Source organism: Betta splendens, chromosome 11 (genome assembly GCF_900634795.4).
Source record: "Betta splendens chromosome 11, fBetSpl5.4, whole genome shotgun sequence".
In the NCBI taxonomy this organism is placed as follows: Eukaryota; Metazoa; Chordata; class Actinopteri; order Anabantiformes; family Osphronemidae; genus Betta; species Betta splendens.
This window is the reverse complement of record NC_040891.2, coordinates 11,073,171-11,094,002: the sequence shown is the minus strand read 5'-3', so window position 1 is coordinate 11,094,002 and position 20,832 is coordinate 11,073,171. Positions and strand designations below refer to the sequence as shown.

Here is a 20,832-nt window from a genome sequence, read left to right as displayed (position 1 = left end):
AAAACAGCCTCCTCGTCCGCTGATATTTTGTGGCCACCGTCGGCGAAACACCGGCAGACTCCTCCTCTGCCCGCGTGTTTGACCTTGCTGCCGCGCACCCCGAGGGGGGGAGGTGAGAGGGTGTGGGGGTGGGGGATGAGTGATTGGGGATGGCGGTCAAATCTCCGTCTGATAATGAGCTGTCATCTGCAGACCGGAGCTCCCACACGTCCGCGCAGGCCTCGGGTTCACGTGCCACTGACCTGCGATTCACACTAATGCCTCGTAATGCGCTCCCTTCGCAAAACACCGAGTGAACTCTCATCAGCGTTCGACGATTAACTTTCTCCATCAAAATATTCCGGATGGCTTCTAGCGCAGCCGCTGGACCTTTTTTATGTTACTTACGCACACATACATACACAAAATTGTCCTTTTTGGTCGGAACTATGACTTTTTGACCTTTGCGGTCAAAGGTCCCGACCAATCAAGAGTCTAAGTGTGAACAGAAGGGGCAATGAAGTCCCTCGACTGTTCATTACAGCGCTCGCACTCCTCTGGTGTGTGTGTGTGTGTGTGTGTGTGTGTGTGTGTGTGTGTGTGTGTGTGTGTGTGTGTGTGTCAGCAGGTTAAGAGCCGTTCCATTGGCACCACAGAGACACGGTGAATAGACTGTAATGATTGATTTGATCCTTTTGTCCCTCCTCCCCCCGCGCGTCTTCCTCCCAACGTCAAAGCCGAAATCAGAGCCAGAGTCACGAGTTGCAGGACGCGATTCGAGCGCACGCACGGGCGACTCGCTCTGACCTCCAACGCCTCAGGTTGCAGGAAGGAGCCCATGCAGGAACGGCTGTCTATAAATACCCGCTACGCGCTTGTTTTACACGAGCTGAATTTTCAAAATCAGACGATGCTCGTCTAGACTTTACCAGGTTTCCAGGTTCCTTCCAGGCAGCGTCGGATCTGAGGCGGCTGCTCAGAATTTTTATCAAATGCATGCGAAAGACAATCGGGCGCAATAAGAGGCGGAGATCTTCTGCTTCACGAAGCACGTTCTCATTAGATTTTGCAGGAATATTTTCTCAGCTCCTTCCCGCTCGGTGACTGCACATCAAGAGGCCGCTGCATCATAAGCTGTTTGTTACTCTAGTTACTGTTTTATCGAGTTGTCATTCTCGCCTGGTAATATGATCTTTGTCTTTTATTTTCCCGGCTGAGGTCTATTAGCTCTCTATTTACAACCCCGGGGGGGAGGAGACCTCTGTGTGTGCAGCTATCAGCAGGGAGCACATCGGAGCCTGTGCAGGTCTGACGGTCGCTGATAAGAGCTCCATGATTAACACACACACACACACACACACACACACACACACACACACACACACACACACACACACACACACACACACACACACACACACACATGCAGAGAGGGGCTGGTGGTGGTAGCCCATTGTTGGGGGAACAACAGACGTCTGGGTGAGCGCTGATAATCAACCATCAAACCAGATTTTATAAAGCATTTTCTAGAAAAGCGTGACAACACGGAGCACTCGTGTCCTGTGCTTTAGCTCAGCACAAGAACATCAAGTCATACACATGTAGTGAGCAGGAGGAGGAGGAGGAGGAGGAGGAGGAGGAGAAGAAGAAGAAGAAGAAGAAGAAGAAGAAGAAGAAGAAGAAGAAGAAGAAGAAGAAGAAGATCATCATTCATTCATTCATTAGAGACAATTCACACATGTCAGACAAGGATTCATATTTTCCACAGAGCAGAAGGTCAGAGCGTCTTTGCTAAAGTTGACTTTCTGAAGCCCGAACTCAATAAACTAGTCTCACCGACTAAGCTACAGGCTCCCATTAACCGAGCTGACCTAAGCTGACTTAACCAGACAAAGCTGAAAGAGGCTGAGCTAAGATACGGCACAAAAAAGAGGCCTTCAAATATGTTCTAGCCTAAGACCATTAAAGCATGTCTTTGTGAAACTTCCCTGTCGTTATTCCTCATTTATCCCCTGATCCCCTCTTCTGTTGTTTCGCCTCTGCTGGGGTACGTTTTCCTAATTTATGGCCTCCTCCTCCCCCTCCTCCCCCTCCTCCCCTCTCAGCCCCGTCCTGGGCCCTTTGTGTAATGGGAATCTTTTGTTCCTGCTGCGTCCTACAACACATGCAGATACACATGAACACAGATGGAGGGACGGAGTCTATTTAGGCCCGTCATCTAACCGCGGTCGGCTTTTGTTGGAGGAGCGTCCGACAAAACAGGGAAGACGGAGTAAAAATAACCAAAGTGCGCTGTTAGTTCTGTCACTTTATTAATGAAAAGCAACACAATGAAAAGATTCTTCTCTTCCTTAATTTAAAAATCCAATTCAGAATGTAAATGGTGAAAAATAGAGATAAAAACTTAATTCAATAATGACACCAAAGCTTTTTATTCCTTTTGGATCCTTAATTTGGTGTTTAATTGTTCAGGTCGTCACACACGTAACGTCTGCCTTTGATCTGAGACGAACCATGACGTGACACAGACTCGTCCTGTGTGTGCGGTTGATGCCGTGTAACTCGGTAAAATAACTGCGTGGCTCTGCAACTCTGTCACTCTGGAATCAGCAGAATTACAGAAAGAGAGAGAGAGAGAGAGAGAGAGAGGTTGGCTGGAGAGAGAAGGCTTGTGTGCCTGTTTTTTTGTTGCAAACTTTGATATGATATTTTCCTCTGATCCGTTTAGTGTCTTAGCTGACCAAGAAATTTTTGTGCAATAACCCAGCCCCCATATCACATATAAGATTAAAAATTCTTCCTAAATAAATTGACATTGACATCTACAGGGTATTATACAGCTCTATCATCTGCGTCACATCACAGGAGTCGCTTCTTAAGCACAATGCAGGACCAGAACCACGTCATGGGTTTTTGCCTCCAGTTCACATCGGTCCTGATTTTAAAGTTTGGTTGTTGGACCTGCTGAACTGTGAAAGTGTGAACTAAGTAATGCTTGTACTGTATTATAGAAAGTTAAAGATTTCCTAACATGCTTGGAGCAACTTGTTATCCACAGCTGTGCAGGAGAACTGGGGTGAAGTAATTACAGGTATGCACATTACATCCAGTAAAGTCCCTCCTGTGCATTCGCTGTGCATGAGCAGGGAATCCACATGAAAACGAGTCCGCATGGAGGCAATTACTGAATGTAAATCCAACTTTAAGCAAACACTTAAGGATGAGAAACTCTCCTCCATGAAGACAGAGAAAATTGTTTTTCATAGATTTGATTTCTTTTTTCTTTTTTACATCACTTTACGTTTGTTCACTTTCTTAAAATGGCTGAGTCTCCTGTGGCTGCTCAGCGGGAATCAATAAGCTGCCGGTCTGCTTTCGGATCCGCAGGTGAGGACTCAGATCGGATCTTTTTGTTGACAATGCTCCGTGCTGAAAAAGGATGTGCCAAATTAGCATGCGCGGATGTATGTAAGCTGCTGATATGACCTGACCTGATTTGAGCGTTTTGTCTGTGATCACAGAGCTCCCCGGAGGGCTCAGACGCACAGATTTCTCTTTGTAAAACAGATAAGTGTTAAAATCCCAACTAACAAATTCTTCTGCTCTATATTTCTTTGCTCCGCTTGCATACAAATTACCTCTACAGCGCTGACACGATGTTCAAATGATAGCAATGCAATAACATCTTGTTCTGACTCAAATAAATACTTCATTATATATTGCACAGATACGTGTCACTTCACCAGGGGAGCAGATATCACCAGTTATGTATATAAGTATGTACTTATATACATATATATATGTCTTGTATGTGTTATTTACAAATATGATGTCCCTAATTAAAAAAAAACACTTCACCAAACTGAGTAAACACACACACAGAGAAGGTAGTATTTTCTAACGACATCATATCAGGATCTCACGTTCTTTGGGGGGAGAAAGTTGTAATTAATCTAAAAATCGGGCCCCAGCGGAGCGGCAGTATTTCATTAGGGAGCCGACGACTGCAAACATGCTGTTGCTCTCGCAAACACAACAACGGCTTAACAAGATAGCGCGGGAGGTTTAACAAGCAGGTTACTTCCTTGCCTCTCCAGCCAATAAGAATGGGTGTTTCCATGGCAACGGTGCATTGTTATTTCACAATCCACTCATAACTGTCACCCCTTCAACTTTTCCCTCCGTCTCCCGTTTCTCTGTAGCCTCCTCTGCGTTTCATCTCCCGGTGTTTATCCTTTTATCTTGACCTGCATCTCTCTCTCCTTTTGATTTCTCTCATGCCTCCGTCCTCCTTGTTCTCCTCGTCGCCACTCTTTCGCGGCATTTCTCTTGCCGCCGTTTCTTTCCCTCGCCCCATCGCCACTTCCTTCATTATAAGGCTAAGAGGATTTGGTGCTGGTGTGTGTGTGTGTGTGTGTGTGTGTGTGTGTGTGTGTGTGTGTGTGTGTGTGTGTGTGTGTGTGTGTGCGCCGCACCTAGACCCAATTAACCCCCTGAATCTCTCCTCTGTGCTGAGTTGTTGTGCGGAATGAGAGACAAGTTAAGCAACTGGCTTTGGATGCAACACAGGGAGACTGAGCGGTCCTGGATCACAGGAGGAGCATCAAGTGAAGCGACTCGTCTTCATAATGAAGGTCAGCGTGTTGACACAGCTGAGACCTGTGCCTTCAAATCACGGCTGAATTGGTTGGGAAATATCCTAATATGACATCTTTTCATCACAAGAACAGCGATGCCAATCACAACCAGCCTGGTTTGCTTGTTACCTCTCTAATTTTAGCAGATTTGCACTTATTCATCTCATACCTTTTGATTCCGCACAGCTGACACTGACAGGCTTTGAAGATTTTGATTCACGCCACAGTAGGGATAATAAGACGAATCGCTATTGCCTCCTGGTTGTATTTATTCTTGTTTCAGAATAAATATTTAAGACAAAATGTTACATTTTGACAATAATTTTGTCCCAGTACAGCAAAAAACCCATTAGAACAAAATTAATTGTACAGGAAATCAATGTCCCGTCTGTTTCTTTTGGTACAAAAACATTAAAGTAAATGTGTCTGATAATGGGCCAATGTTCTCACCGGGTTCACTCTACTCAGCCACCAGAGGCTGAAGTGAAACTGGACCATTAGAGCGGCAGCGTAATTACTGAGATTGGATAGAACCTCAAAATCCCCAAGTTTTAATTGACTGAGTCTTTATTTTTAATATCCTTTAACTATATTAATATTTTATTTTATCACTTTGCTTTGTGGTTCTGTGTAAAATGTTAAGCTTAAAAGGGTCATTTCACGCTTTATGATGTTTATGTTCATTATGCTTATGAGTCATCATGTACAGTATCAACCTGAAGACTTTTTCAGCACAGTCCCACAAATTAAGCTAATCGTCAACTAAATTCAAAGGAAGAAAGCAGCACCTGTACAGTAGTTAAATCCTTCCCATCACGGGGCCAAGCCTTGATGCACAAACACACAAAAGCGATCACACACTGTTAAAGGTGTCTGGGGGCCAGTGAAGGTATCAGGTGTGGGCCAGCTGTTAACACAGACCAGTTAATAAGCTGTCTGCGTTTGAATTAATGACTCATAAAAGTCTATGTGTCCCTTTGTGTGCGCGAGGAGCACCAGACGCGGGTTTATAACTATAAACATGACTAAATGTTACAATGATCCTTTATAATTAAGTCTATTACTGTAATGTCACTGTGTCCTCATATTCATAAGGCGCTGGAATTAACAACCAATGCACATGTCAGTTAAAATTATGAATGTGTTAGAGAATTATCAGCATATCACTTCTCCCGCTCACCTACAGTATCATGTTAGAGGAGAATACATCAGTTAAATGATGGGGTTTCTAATGGGGAACACTGTCTAGTTTAAAGACATGAAATGAAATATAAGAGCAATAAATCACACCTGGTCAAAATGATTCCTAATTGCTACTAAATGGGATTATTGGTAACATTTCAGACGCATTTAAACCAGGTTTGTTCAGATCTAATCTGGATTTTTTTTAGTGATGTGGGGAAATGACAGAAAAGCTTATGGACTCAAACACCGATCTCGTCCCAAACGCTTAACCAGGTGTGAAACCCGACGAGTGTTTAATGAGCACCAGTGGAGAGCGGAGTTTTCATTTTACCGGAGACCCGGCCCGGTTCTGTACCACCACATTACAGCAGGTAACTCTGAAACGCTGGAGAGTTGGAGATTCAGCATGATTAATGTGCTCCCAGTTTAATATCAGTCCGTGCACAATCAAGGCAGGTACACACACGCTTCATGGATTTTGATTGGACTGATGTTTCCTTGTTATTATTAGCTCTGGTAAAAGTGCAATATCGCTGAATTAACTGCGACTCGGAGTTTGTCCCAAACTTTGGAACATTCTAAGAATAGGACTGCATTTAGAGTGCGTCATCCTGATACAACACTTTACTGCACGCGCCTATGTCCCATCACTTGTTTGATGTCTTCTGGTATCAGGTGGCTCTTTCACGGAGCTAATTATCTCGTCAGTCTGACGCTGTCTGCTCGTCTACGCGACCGTATCAAAGCTCAGATATTCGCGCAAAGCCGGGACTTTTGTCAGAATAGTATCAGACGCTAATGCTCCATTTGATCTCAACCAGGATCGTCTGCACTCGGCGGCCTTTCACTGCAAAGAAAAGGAAGCACCTTGAAGGGGACACTGGTTTTCAGCGATATACATCCACCCATATTCCCCACAGAGGCATCAGCTGTCATAGATCAACTTATTATAATGACACACATGTGACTAGTTAATATAGGCCCAACTGTCCGTCCTGCTGCTGCGGAGACACGTTTCTGATGACGAGAGGAGAGACGAGGAGAGTTCCCTCCTAAAAGCTCCCACGCAGGTCAGTTACAAACTTTTCTTTTGTTTTGTCCCCTCTCTTATGTCCCGGTGTCCTGGATCACACTGCAGTCGTGGCCGTACAGTCACACAATCATTTTTGTGCTCACCGTCGTCATGTTGAGGGTATCAGGTGCTTTGTGGGTCCCTTTCCTAATGAGCCACATGTGACCAGTTATAAAGGACCCATCTGAGCTGGCCATTCGCCTCATTACCACTCAATACATATTAATGCCCAGGGTCACATCTTATACATACAACATACATATTCATAGCACACATGCGGGGTCATATATGCGTCTTAATGACATGGACGCAGTGGGTTTACTGATGATATGTTCTTCTGTTTTGCTTTGACCAGCTGTGTGCTGGTCTTTTCACGTATGTGAACACACACACACACACACACACACACACACACACACACACACACACACACACACACACACACACACACACACACACACACACACACGATCAAATGTTTTTACTTTTAAAATTAAAATAAAAAATGTTGAAATGTTGATGTGGGAATTTTTGAAGGTAGTGAAAAAATTTCCACACCATCTACATTCAATCTACATTTTCTCTTTTAAATGGTATTTACCATATGATGGGCGCTTTCACTGGCTCATGTACTTATACTGTATAAAAAAACAGTTTTAGGTGTTTTATAGTTTCCAGTTGTGGATGAATAGTTTAACAAGAGGAATGAAAAGTATAATACCAATATGAGCCACAGCGCTCTCCTTACATTTGAACCCTGTCTGACCTTTCATTTGTCCTCTTTAAGTGTTTTGCCCCTTTATCTCCGTTTAGCTCCGTCCCTGTGTTTTCCTACCGTCCTTCCCCTCCTCGTTCTCTCCTCCCTCCAGCTCTATATCTGTCTCTGTCAGTTTTTGTTTACAAACCCTTTCATCTGGATATTGCTTTATGCGTAAAACCCTTCTATTTGAATTGAGTTTATTTAAAACCCTGTCATTTAAATAGCTCTTTAAAAGACGAAGGAATGAAAAGTCAACAAGGACCCGCCGATTGTGTTTCCTGACAGGAGCAGCACACACACACACACACACACACACACACACACACACACACACACACACACACACACACACACACACACACACACACACACACACACACACACACACATGCTCACGCACCGCCTGCCTGTCCACATGCATCCGAGTCTATTATTATGCTAATGAGTCTCCAGTCTCCACATGTCCCCACAGCTTCCATCACACACAAACGCACACACGCGGACACATTTTGCTGAACTCAGCAGCACAGCCGCGCTCACAGGTTAGCAGGAAAAATAACGAGTGGACAATTTCGCCATCATAGTAATAGAGCAGACACAATTGGTATTTCCTGGAGTGTCATCGATTGGCACAGAAAGACAGTCAGCGAGAGATTCCCATTCAACCCCTGCAGTAAAAATAGCTTTTAACATCTGCCCTGTTGCTCCCGCGCTCCTTGTTTATTTGTCTCCGCATTCAGTGATCTATAAATGGTATAAAACATTTTTTATGAGAGTCTCAGCATTTCAGTAGAGATATGTTTCCAGTAGACTCTGCAAAACACATCATGGCGGAACTGTAAATATCTGAAAAACCTAATGGAATAAATCATTTCATTTGCGTAATATTATTGCATTTCATACTGAATCTCACATACCTCTGCAGCAGTAGACGCCCTATGACCACTAGGGGGCCAGAAGGGACAAAACTTGCATCCAAGCGTTCCCCACTCACAGGAAAAGGGAGATCATCTACACTCCTACACTGGAGAGTAATTGGAGTTACGCCTGCAAACCCTCCAGTCACACAGAGATCAGCACACGCTGAAGCATCTGATGTACATCAACATTCGTTGTAGTTTAGCAACAGATCTGTTAAGTGCTTGTTGATAAAAGCAGTGAGACTAAAGGTTAATTGTTAGCCAACAAAAAACACAGCGAGGAAAACAGAAATACAAGTGACTCCATTGGAGGGTGATGCTGTGGTGATCTGTGGTCTTTGGTTGATGGACAGAACTCAGGTCAGGAGTTATTAGGTTTCTTTTTGGAGCTTTTATAGCATCTCAGACAAGGTGAGACACATCCTCTAATATTACTGTACACAGTCCAGCCGGGAGGGAGAGGTTACTGCACCAGCAGATAATTAAAGCTAGACACACACACACACACACACACACACACACACACACACACACACACACACACACACACACACACTCATTTTATTTATCAATGAACTATGAATATGGGTTAACTCCAAGGACCTGCTGAATAGAACTTACATAAATGCACACGTCACTGAATTACATCACACCCCATCACTCCCTCCGTCTGCATGTGTATGTGTATGAATGGGGGAGCAGGGCTCTGTATGAGTGTGTGTGTTGCTGTTTGCTGTTTACTGGCTCGCAGGGTGATGTTTGCCTGCTTGTGTGAACAAAAACAGTGCCTGTCTTTCTGTCCGTCCTCAGACACACACACAGGATCTACGCATCAAAGCCGGCTGAAGCTCTGGCATTGTCTCCATGCGTTTCTTTATGAGGGACCATTCAGTAAAACACCTTCTCCGGGTTATATAAACCCAACTCATTGGTTATTGCTGAGTATGGATTTACGCACAGAGGATCTGATTGGCCCAGGAGCAGAGCTCATTTACATAAAGCGAACTCAATTGGTCCATTGCAGCGCTGAAGCGCTGACCTGTGTTCTCTGCTCCAAGAAGTTGGTGTTCAGCGGTTGGTTTGATGGTTCTCAGCCCTTTAGACAGGCTGTAAGTAAGACGGGCAAGTGTGGACCTCCCCATAAAGCAACAGATGGTTCTGTTTAAAAATAAAGTGAAATTAAAAACACGCTATAACATTTAGCATCTAACTGTTGAAATTGTAATATTAATATTTAGAATATAAAATGACAATATTGCACATCACATGCTATTAAAACAGGTGACAATTAGTATGTCAGATTATTCATTACAAGTTGACTTTATTTAAATTCACCTAATGTCTGCAACAGTTTCGATCTTAGGGAAAAGACTCCGTTTTAATTAACTGACTTGCATCCTAATGAATTAAATAAATTGTGAATGCAACCCAAACAACCAAACAAGACTTGTTCTTTGTTTAGTGTAATTTACTTTTTTGTGTTGCTACCTATACGTCCATCATCCCGTATTAAACCTGCGTTTTTGTCAACGTAAGCGAGCTCTGGAAACTGCCTAATTAAACCTCTCCCCGGCCTTCACGAGCGCCGCCGCTGGTCCCGCAAGAGAAGATGCTCTTTTTCCCTTCCGTGAATAAAACGGATCCCTCTCTCTCTCCCCCATCACTCTCTCTCTCTCCCTCTCTCTCTTTCTCTCTCGCCATATAAAGCCGCAACAGCTGATCTCGCGCATCAGAGAGCCGCAGCTCCGCGCGCGCCGAGGAGACGCTAAAGCCAGAAACGAGAAAGACAGAGAAAGAGTTGGCGACGGAGGGGATGAGATGCTTCGGTCTTCCAGTTACATTGTTACAGGCGTTTTTAATATTCCGCGACGATATTTTGACATATTTGAATTTGCATGAACTTGTTTAGAAGGTTTTGCGGCATTTCTTGGATCTTGCTTTTGTCTTTTTAACCCATTTAACCTTCATGTCCTCTCGACTGTTGTGCGACTCTTTGACAGCGTCTTTCCGCATGTTGTGAAGACACCGGGCGGGCATTTCCACCGGAGTGTTTTCACGCTCCCAGCCGGTCCACACAGAACCGTTTTACCGGCAGGCTTCACCTTCTTTCTGTCTCCAACCGCCTCCGGTGCTGAACGGACAGCGGCAGTTGGCGACGCGAAGGGGAAAGGAGTCTCGCGCTGAGGGGAGCTGTCCGGTACTGAAAGCACGAGGCTGGACAGAGGCACGCGAGTTTGCTGGGAGCTGTCCGCGTGCTGAAGACAGGCGAACGCCAACGCAGGAATCCCACCAGCATCCTTTTGATCTGCCTGTAAAACGGAATAAAATAAACCATCAGGAAGAAAGAGATTTTATGGGAACGTTGTCGACACAGTAGCCATTGAGGAGCTGCTTGTTTTATTTTTGAGGTTAACACGCTCCACAGGTCTTCCAGAAACGAGTTATCCGAAAAAAAAGCTAACAGTTAACAAGTAACTCTTTTAGGAAATCTTGGCAAAAAATCAATTCAAGTATGGTACAAATACAGAAGCACACGAGGAACTCTTAAAAGCCATGTCTCCTCTGACTTTGGACGCTGTTTGACGGGAGGAAGCGAACGCACCTACGACATCTGAAATATCTGAGTTGGACCCGGACCATCAGCGCCAAGTCAAGGGTCTCAGAAGCCTTTAGCCAAGTTTGAAGTGGGTCACGGAGGGAAGGTGTCTGTAGGCGCCACTACTGTCCCATCATGCCGCGCTCTTTCCTGGTGAAGAAAGTCAAACTGGACGATTTTTCTGCTGCTGAGCTGGAGAGTTCATACAGTCACAGCCGAAGAGAAGAGCTCAGGCTGAGATTCCACCATCATGACAAAGGTCAGTCACATGCACACACAGGCAGAAAGCAGCGACGAGCCATAGGTTCAGACTGTTTTACATTCTTGTAAAGATCTTTACTATGTGGGATTTGTTGTGAATGTGGAGATAAAGTCATTAGGCTTTGAGGTAAAATTAGAAAAAGCAAGTCAGAAACAAATCCCGTGTTTAATATTTTCTCTGGGCTTAAAATGTGCAGACACTAGTAAATAAGATGATCTGATGAGTGTTTTTGCACTAAAAGGATCTTTCAGTAAAGCAGAGCTTTTCTTCATGACTCTGCTGATCAACTAATCTGATGTAATGACAATAATAGCTTTCACACATCAGGTAGAGACAAAAGGGCTTGAGCTGAAGTTTGGCCACTAAGACATGACACATAACGCATGAAACATGTTAAAAAGGACATTTGTGCTTTTAGACGAAACTTTTTGGAGACAGCTAATTGTTTCTCCACAGCCCCCGTTAATACTCAACCAACTTAATTAACTTTAAATTGCAAAAATCAATTTTTAAGATTTTAACTTGTGTTTGCTGTGACATAAATATAGAGCACTGTACGTTAATGTTATTCTCACTGAACTGCTGTAATGTTCTTTACATGGATGTGATGACGTGATTGTGGTGATACATGATGTCATCAGCTCACATTCGATGGGATCCTCTGTTGTTTGTTGCCTTATATATTATTTTCATCAAGCTGTTTCCAGTAGCTCTGAGATGCTCTACATTGATGTTAAATGATTTCCACGCACTGTACTGAAAAATACAATACAGCTTGCGAGAACAAACAATAGCAAATAAAAAATCAGTGTGCATCTTGAGTCATTAATAAAGGACTTGACTGGCGTTTCTTAATTACTTAGATAGTGGTTTAGTGTATGAGGTATTTCAGACTTACAGTATGTAGCTCATTGTTTTGGTTTTAGATTTATTCTTTTTGTCTGTCTCAGTTTCCATATTAACCAAATTAGCATCTGTTTTCAGCCGATTAATGACAAATAGCACCAAATGTCAGAGTCACATGAAGCATGACAATTAGCAAGCAGCTTGGGCAGGGATGTGTAAAAATGCAATTGCCTGCTAACGTGAATGTCACGATGCCTTTACAAAGCAGCAAAATGGCAGGACTGCGTGTCTGTCAGCTGGTTGTGCCCCCTAGTGGTGAAGAAGCCCAGTCTGGGTAGCTTTAAATGTGCAAAGGAAACAATTTGAGTGTCAGTGCACAGTCAGACACGTGTAGCACCGCTACTGCAGCCTGGTGGTTTTCACATTGTGCCAAGGTCAAATGTGAGATTAAGAGATTCCCCCGGTGTGATGATGACAGCGTGAGCAGAGAAACACGCAGCAGCAGGAGCAGTGTGGCAGGAATGGGAAGACGGAGACTATCCCTCGTTATAAATATAACAGGAGCGAGACGGAAGAAACTGCAGATTGTTGCACACACACACACACACACACACACACGCACGCACGCACGCACGCACGCACGCACGCACGCACGCACGCACGCACACACACTGCTGTGTTTCTGTCAACTCTGCACATTTCTCAGACAGCTTGCACAGCTGAGTGCACAGCATTAGGGGCAAACACACACACACACACACACACACACACACACACACACACACACACACACACACACACTGAGCGAGAGAACGGGAGAGAGAGAGAGGGAGAGAGGAAGCAGTCAGTGACCTACAAGTGTCCAAAGCACACAAGTGTGTGTCAGTTAGAGCTGGTTTGGATCAAAAATTAAATTGTAGATTGCAGCTTTTCCTTCTCTCTTTCTGTCTCTCGCTGCCTCTGTTTTCAATCCGCTGTGTTTCAAAGGCACATAAAAGACGCTCGGTTCTGGCCTGACAGAGTATTTTAATCTTTAATAAGCATTTAGAGCAGCTATCAGCTCTAATGCTGCTAAAGTACTTGAAATGAATACAGCGTTGACACAGCGAGACAGAGACGGAGACAGAGAAACAAAGGCAAACAGAGACAGCGTGCAGATGCCGAGATGTGCAGCGATTACAGTTCACAGCCGCCTTTTTTCGCTTTGTTCTTCGCGGAGACGATGCCGGGGAACAGTCGTGTTTAATTGGCACTGATCGTGGGAAGAGTTTCTAAAACAAGGAAGCGAGTGTGTTTCCACTGTTGCGCTGCTGCCTGGTCCTTCGTAGCTGCAGACTAAAACCTACATCTGCTCATGACACGACATGACGCCTTTTCCACTGTTGCTCCAACCTGCATAGAACTAGTTGTGGGAACTCATAGTTGGGACCAGACACCCGTTTAAATTTTAATACTACATCTGGTAAACGTCTAGAGAAAAAAAAGAATGACATCTGCTCCACAAGTTCCCTTCAGCAAGGCAGTAACTCCGCTGGAGGAGCAGAGCAGAGCAGAGCCGCTCTCAGCTTACCTGGTTGAAGGGTTAGAAGTGAACACCTGGCTGTGTTTCAAAACTTTACTCATGCTCTATAAAACCAGACACGCACAACCAGGAAGCCACAAACACACAGCTTAGTTTCACTGTGCAGTAATTTAATATTCATGACTTATGTTGCTTTCTCTCCACCTCTTTCCAGCTCCCTCCCCCCTCTACTTTAGTTTTCTATTGCATTGAAAGAAGAATGTAAAATGAGCACGAGTGCTGCCACAGCAGCGTCAAACCAGCCGACCACAGCCCCCACGCCGGACCGAACGCCGCTGACCTCCTCTCACGTCTTTGTTTGGGCGTTCGTTGTTCGCTTCTCGTCTCACCTCACCTCGCCTCGCCTTCCCCCCCCCCCGATCCCCGCGTCTCGTTCTCATCATATTATCGACCAGCTTCTGAGCCCTTTCTCAGAACTGCATCGCGAAATTACATTACCAGCAACAGAATCTCCCCGTCTGCCTGTGTCTAAATGCTCGCAGAGTGCTAATTGAAATGGAGAGCTATTGATCGCGATAGATCCACAGGAGTCGTGGCTGCACCGTATTAGCAGCCAGTCTCTGCCTGTGTCTGTTTGACTTCAGCCTGTTGAATACAGACGCCGATAACCATAATGAAGGAGCTGACATCATAACAATAGGACTTTATCCACAAAACAAAACGCGACGTGCTATGAAATTTGTTAAACGTTTGAAGGCCAATGCACCCATTCAACTACAATCAGGGTCAATGTGCCCTTGAGCAGGGCACTGGGTGGCCAGCTGTGATGGAGGCTCGTCCCAGCGTCACCGTGTGACTGTGCACAGCTGTACCTGTCACAAAAGCTGCAGCCAACGCACACACTGAAAAATTAAGAATCCCACAGAAGAGAAACTATAAAAGTTCTTCACGTTCGCTATAAGAAGCCCAGCGATGCTGGTTAGGAGTATATAATATTAAATAAAGGCTCGGAATGCTGATGCAATTAATGTGATTCTAGGTGGTCCATGTGATATTTAGGAAGCAAAGGCCAGACTGTAATTACTAACATCTAGAGACACGACGTGATGAAGCTGAGTGAATAATTAATGAACCCGAAGAGCTTAATTTGTGGAATAATTTAGAATGATATAAAAATCTGTTTCCTTCTGCACTTGAGCAGCAGATGACACATACAGTAAAGTGCTATGATGACACACCATTCAACCTTGTCTTCACTAAATGCCCTCGTTTTCCAGGCTACGTCAGCGATTACCTGAGTCCAAATCCCTACGATGACGTGGCGGGAAGCGACTCCTCCGTCATCTCCAAGGTGTCCTCCCCCAGTCCCCCCTCCATCATCTACAGCCGGATCGACAACGCCTACGCCGGCCTCCGCGGCGACATCCACGGCGACTCGGACCAGCCCGACAGCCCGCGCTCCGAGGTCTCGTCGTCCGCCAGCGGCTACATCAACGGCGACGCGGCCGTGAGCGAGGGCTACGCGGTGGACGCCTTCTTCATCATGGACGGCCGCTCGCGGCGGAAAAGCGCCGGGCACGCGCGCGGCGGCGGCGGCGGCGCCGGCGGCCAGCGGCACACGTGCAGCGAGTGCGGCAAGACCTACGCCACGTCCTCCAACCTGAGCCGGCACAAGCAGACGCACCGCAGCATCGACGGCAAGATGGCCAAGAAGTGCCCCACCTGCGGCAAGGTGTACGTGTCCATGCCCGCCATGGCCATGCACCTGCTCACGCACGACCTCAAGCACAAGTGCGACGTGTGCGGCAAGGCCTTCAGCCGCCCGTGGCTGCTGCAGGGCCACATGCGCTCGCACACGGGCGAGAAGCCCTTCGGCTGCGCCCACTGCGGCAAGGCCTTCGCCGACCGCTCCAACCTGCGCGCGCACATGCAGACGCACTCGGCCTTCAAGCACTACAAGTGCAAGCGGTGCGACAAGACGTTCGCGCTCAAGAGCTACCTGAACAAGCACTACGAGTCGGCGTGCTTCAAGGGGGCCTTCTCGCCGCTGGGCTCGCTGGGGGAGTGAGCGGGCGGTCGGGCGGAGCCGGTTCCGTCCCAGTCGCGCCCGCTTTGAGGCGTCGAGGAGGCCCCGAAACGCGACGCGCCATTCTCCGCGAGGACGACAAAAATAGATTCCAGACACGTTTGTTTTTATCAAGACCCTTTCAGCCCCTCCTCTGTTTCCTCCCCTCTCATCTGGTAGTGGAGGGGAACAGTTGTGGAAGCTTGATTCAGATTGTCACCTGCTCCGATAAGACGTTCCCCTCAGAGGCGCAGATAAATAAAGCGCACCACATGCAGCTCATCGTTTCTGAAGGCACCTAGATCTATTTACGTCCATATCTCCCCTCGTCGGGCTACACAACACTCAAGCACAATCCCTCCCTTCCTGTGACAGGCACATCACAGGGGTCCGAAGCATGAATCACGTCATCTGTTTCCTCGCAAAGAGATTCGATAAACTTTACAATTTTATGCTTTTTTAACCTCAAACGTTCAGAATCCGAGGATGCACTTGCTTCTGTGTCCTGCGTTTAGTGACACTGACCTTGAACTGAATTTGTACGGAGATAGCGCATCAAAACAATGAAAGCACATGGTATCTGTTTGTACAGCGGCAGAACTACTGTCTGCTTTTAAAAACGATGACTTAACCATTTTTAACTGTGAAGACAACATGGCGCTCATAAGCATCACACTGAACCACACAGTAGGTCTGGGTTTGATGATTCTTCCGCCTTATCACGTATCTCACAGTATGTGGACACAGACACAGATACTGTTTTATTTTCTTAAAGGCTAATTCGTGCTTTACTTGACGCCAAACAGTAGAGAGTTAGAGGTGAGTGAGAGACGAACAGATGTGGATGTTGCTCAAACGTCTGAACGCCACCAGGGTATTTGTCCGCAGTGTTTTCACATCCACTAACTTAATTCTACACGTCGGCATCAGACGAGGATCCAGACATTCAAAATGCTCTGGTGTCCCAAAGGTCAGACCTTTCTCCAGTGTTGTAAAGTAACATATTTATTTGCAGTGCTTCTGCCTTTTTTATGTGTTGCCTAATTTATTGATTGATTTTATCTCGGTATTCATTTGCACCTTATTTTGTTCTAGCGTTTTGCCTTTGTTACGAATATGCCAAAGCATTTGACACTTTCTAATTACTGAAGACCTTTTTACTTTCGTCCGCCACTTTAATTATGAAGTATTGCATGCAAAAAAATAACAAGAGCCTAATAATGGAATCTATGCCAATTCTATGAATCTTCGGGGTGTTTTGCCAAACCGCTTAGATTACAGGCAAATGAAGCAAAGTTCTGTCTTGGGCAATATGTCATTCATATCTGATAGAGCAATAATGCATGATATTTTTGGAAGAAATGTGACTTATAACTGCTTGTAACATCTTGATTTTGTTTTCATTTACCACTAATCGATGTAGTTATGAGAGGCGACATTTCAGGGAGTTAGCAAACCGCGCTAGTGTTAAATACGGAGGGTTGGGTCTCGAGCTCTATGTTTACAGGAGCTGTTGTTACTGTACCGTCACCTTCTCCAGTGACTTTTGTGAATGTTGAGCAGAGGATCAGATTAATTTCACTATGTAATATTATACAAACAATTGCCTCCTAGTTACAATTATATCTTGGCATCATTAGCTTGTTGACAATTATGTCTGCACAAGCATTAGGAGCTGCCGGGGCTTCCAGGGATTCACGCAGATGGCACGAGCTCCTTTTTAGATGGAGGGCTCCGGGTTGGGTTGGGACGGGTCTTTTTGTACATGGTTTATGCACTGCCTGCCTTGTATTATTATACTAAACTAACGTAGAGAGTAGAACGTAATACCGTAGGCCTCTGGTGCTGAAGCATGGATGAGGGTGAAAACTCAGAACGAGTCAAAAATTTGTGTTCGGTGAATTTTTCATGACCTTTCACAGGCAGCACCGAACCCTAGTGGTCACTGAACAGGTCCTGATTGTGCCTTTGGAGGTTTTAATTGGCGACGGGGACATTTTCCTTCACGGGGTGATCCGAGTCAGGGAACTGCGCCTCACTCTGGGTCGCGTCGAGGAATCCGTTTCTCCCCCTCACGCGAGGTATTAATTAGACGACAGCGCCAACAATACTCATTAAACCTCCTGCACAATTTCTCAGCGACGGCCCCGGTTGTTGTGAGGCTGTTGTGATGATCCCTGACGCAATTATAAGGATTGTGTGAAAGAAGAGACGACGTTTGGTCAATATCTCAGCACCAGAGAGCATCAACAAACGCTTAGATTCTACTATGAACTACTGTAGCCTACTATAGTCACAAGCTAGTTGACCTATTCTTATATAAAAGCACTTGAATTATATCTTAACTTTTGTTTTTACGGATAGTAGCACAATGAAAGCGCATAGATTCAGGTAGACAATGCCTTGTATGTAGAAATAACCTCCTTCTCCTTTTTCTATTATAATGAATCAAAGCCTGAAACAGCATCTGAACAATAGAGATACTGGTTTAGCACAGGTTGACACTGACTCCAATACGCGCTGTGTCAGTTTTAATATACCTGTGAGAGCATCTTCACTAACCTTCACCATTTGAAGCTCAAACGAAAACTCGACACTATTTTGCAGCAAGAGGCCTTGTAAATAAGCACTGAGTCCGATTATTTCTACAGATCTGTACAGACTGATGACGATGACGGAGATGACGATGAATTTTACTGGAGCTTCCTGCTTTGTTTTGAGTTTATTCTCTGAGGTTTTTTTGAGCCTTCCAGTGATGGTTTGAAACAATGTAAAGCACAAAGACAACACTGGGCATTTTCTTTCACTTCCTAAATAAAAACTAGTCAAGAAAAAAAACACTGTCTTGCCAAAGTGCTTTATTTTCCCAGTATTTAAATTCTGTGTGTGACTTTTAATCTAATCCTTCACCAGCCCTGCTGATAACAGGAGTGGGTGCATTCTCTGCACTCCACTTTATAGGTTTAAACTAATTAATTAGTACTGCACAAAGTCATCACATGTGGTGCTGCAGACTGCTCCACAGCACCCACTACAGTGTCTGAGAGCAGCAGCACAGATGGGAGCAGCTCCCCTGGGTATGAACGCTGATTGATAGCTGCAGGCAGAGCCCAGTCCCCTGCACGCGCTGCTCCACAGGAGGAGCCCATAAGCATGTGGTTGGAGGCTCAACACTCATGTCCAGCGTGTTCGCAGTGACGGCGATGTTTAGCAGGAATGTTTAGTTCAGTCGCTTGTTAATAGCACCAGGGTGGAGACAACCCAGGTCAGTTTAGTGAAGCAGCAGAATGTGATGCTCTGACCTCGTCCCAGTCGCCAACAGGAGTTGGAGCCGATTCTTCCGAGCCTCGGTTGACATCGGAACAACTGCTGTTTCTACAGGCCGGGTGATTCAGGATGAGAATATCAACCTTTATCTGCGAAATCAACCCAGTGACCCTTAAGAGGCGCCATCTATGATTATATAAATTATAACAGCTGCTGTGCAAAAGTCAAGAGTCAAGTCAGAGTGAGGTTTGCAGCGTCTGCACATGACGCTGGGCCACTGTGGGGCAAAGGCTACAACAGAGACCTCCAGAAAGCAGCAAGCTATTATAAACTATTCATTCAGCTGTTGCATATTTATAAGCCACCATGTAAATAACATGGACACACCCTGAATTATTTAGGAGCAGTAATAAGAAAATGATCTGTGAATTCTTAATAAATGTTGTTTTGGGGTATTTGTGCTTTCATTGCTGAGTAAATGGGTAATTGTTGCTTCACTAAAAACATATTAAGAAGATAATGATGCACTTTAACTGGTATGGGCTGATAATACTGCAGGAGAAAGGTTGGATTTCTTTTAAGCTCTCCACATTTTGAAGTCCAACACCCAAAGAGCAACGTGGAATCTAGCAGAGAGGTGTCAGGCCACATGTCTGAGCAGCTACAGGGCTGAGTCGAGCTTCGAGGTTGCAGGTTCAGTCACTGGTGAAAACGCAACAGCCACATGAAAGACTTAAACACTGTAAGAAACGGAGCTCAAGCGTCTCAGACCAAAAAAACTCTGGAGGTTCTGAGGATACGGTCTTTGTACTTATGAGGCTCGCTTAACATTGAAGTCCAGCACCCAAAGACCAAAGCTCACAGTGAAGTGAGCGGTGAGGTTGGCGCCGCGAGGCCTGGTTCTCTGCCTGGTTCCGTCCTCTTGTGCTGCACGCATGGATTACAACATGTTGCAGGTTGCTGCAACCGTGTGCACACAAATTGATTAAAGAGAACTTTCACTTTAATTAAGCTTGTGCAGGTTCGCTTGAAGTGTGGTTTTAATCAATTAGATGATAAAAGAAGCCACCGAGCCACTCAGTCATAGTTTGTCCTGAAATTTGTTTATTTATGAGACACGAGGATATTTTAGTTGCAGTATAATTTTAATTGTATTACCCTGTTTCTGTGTTTGTGACGATGTGGCATTCACTGCATGTGTGTGAGGAGAGAAAATCATTTTAATTAGAAGCATTGGCTTGTTTTAGCTTCTTGTTAAGTCCCAGATTGATCCTTGACTTTATTTGTTCATTAAACAGGACTAAGTCTGTGTAGATGGGGTACAGTAAGCATGTCTGCAGGATGCGTGGCATAAATCAGTCAATAAAATAAAATAAATCAATACTGTATGTCTCTAATAAAAGATGCAGGAGTTATGGTGAAGAACACGGAGACATAAGGTGGGTGAATCTGAGTCAATACTTATACAAAATTGATATATAAACAGCTATCAAAACTTGCAAATCTGCTCAGGTATCATACAGTAAAAACAATAGCTTCAGCGTTTGAGTGAACTTAGTAAATGACAAACAATCACAGTTTTAGTGGATCCCAATCATTCCCATCGATGGAAGCACGGTTTGCTGTTGGCCATATGGAAGAACCCTCCGACTGTTATTGGCTCCGATCTGCCAGTGCTTTACCTCTAAAGACAAACGACCTTCTAATAAAGCTTGATTGAT

The 20,832-nt window shown here is 45.1% G+C and overlaps 1 protein-coding gene across 1 annotated transcript; it reads left to right on the top strand.

Moving 5' to 3' along the window:
• The first annotated feature begins 10,258 nt into the window (after positions 1-10,258).
• On the top strand, positions 10,259-16,148 carry LOC114865900 (transcriptional repressor scratch 1-like). The gene is made up of 2 exons (XM_029167414.3): positions 10,259-11,408; positions 15,057-16,148. Exons 1-2 carry the CDS (start codon positions 11,285-11,287, stop codon positions 15,845-15,847), a joined length of 915 nt encoding a protein of 304 aa, XP_029023247.1. The 5' UTR covers positions 10,259-11,284; the 3' UTR covers positions 15,848-16,148.
• The last annotated feature ends 4,684 nt before the right edge of the window (positions 16,149-20,832 follow it).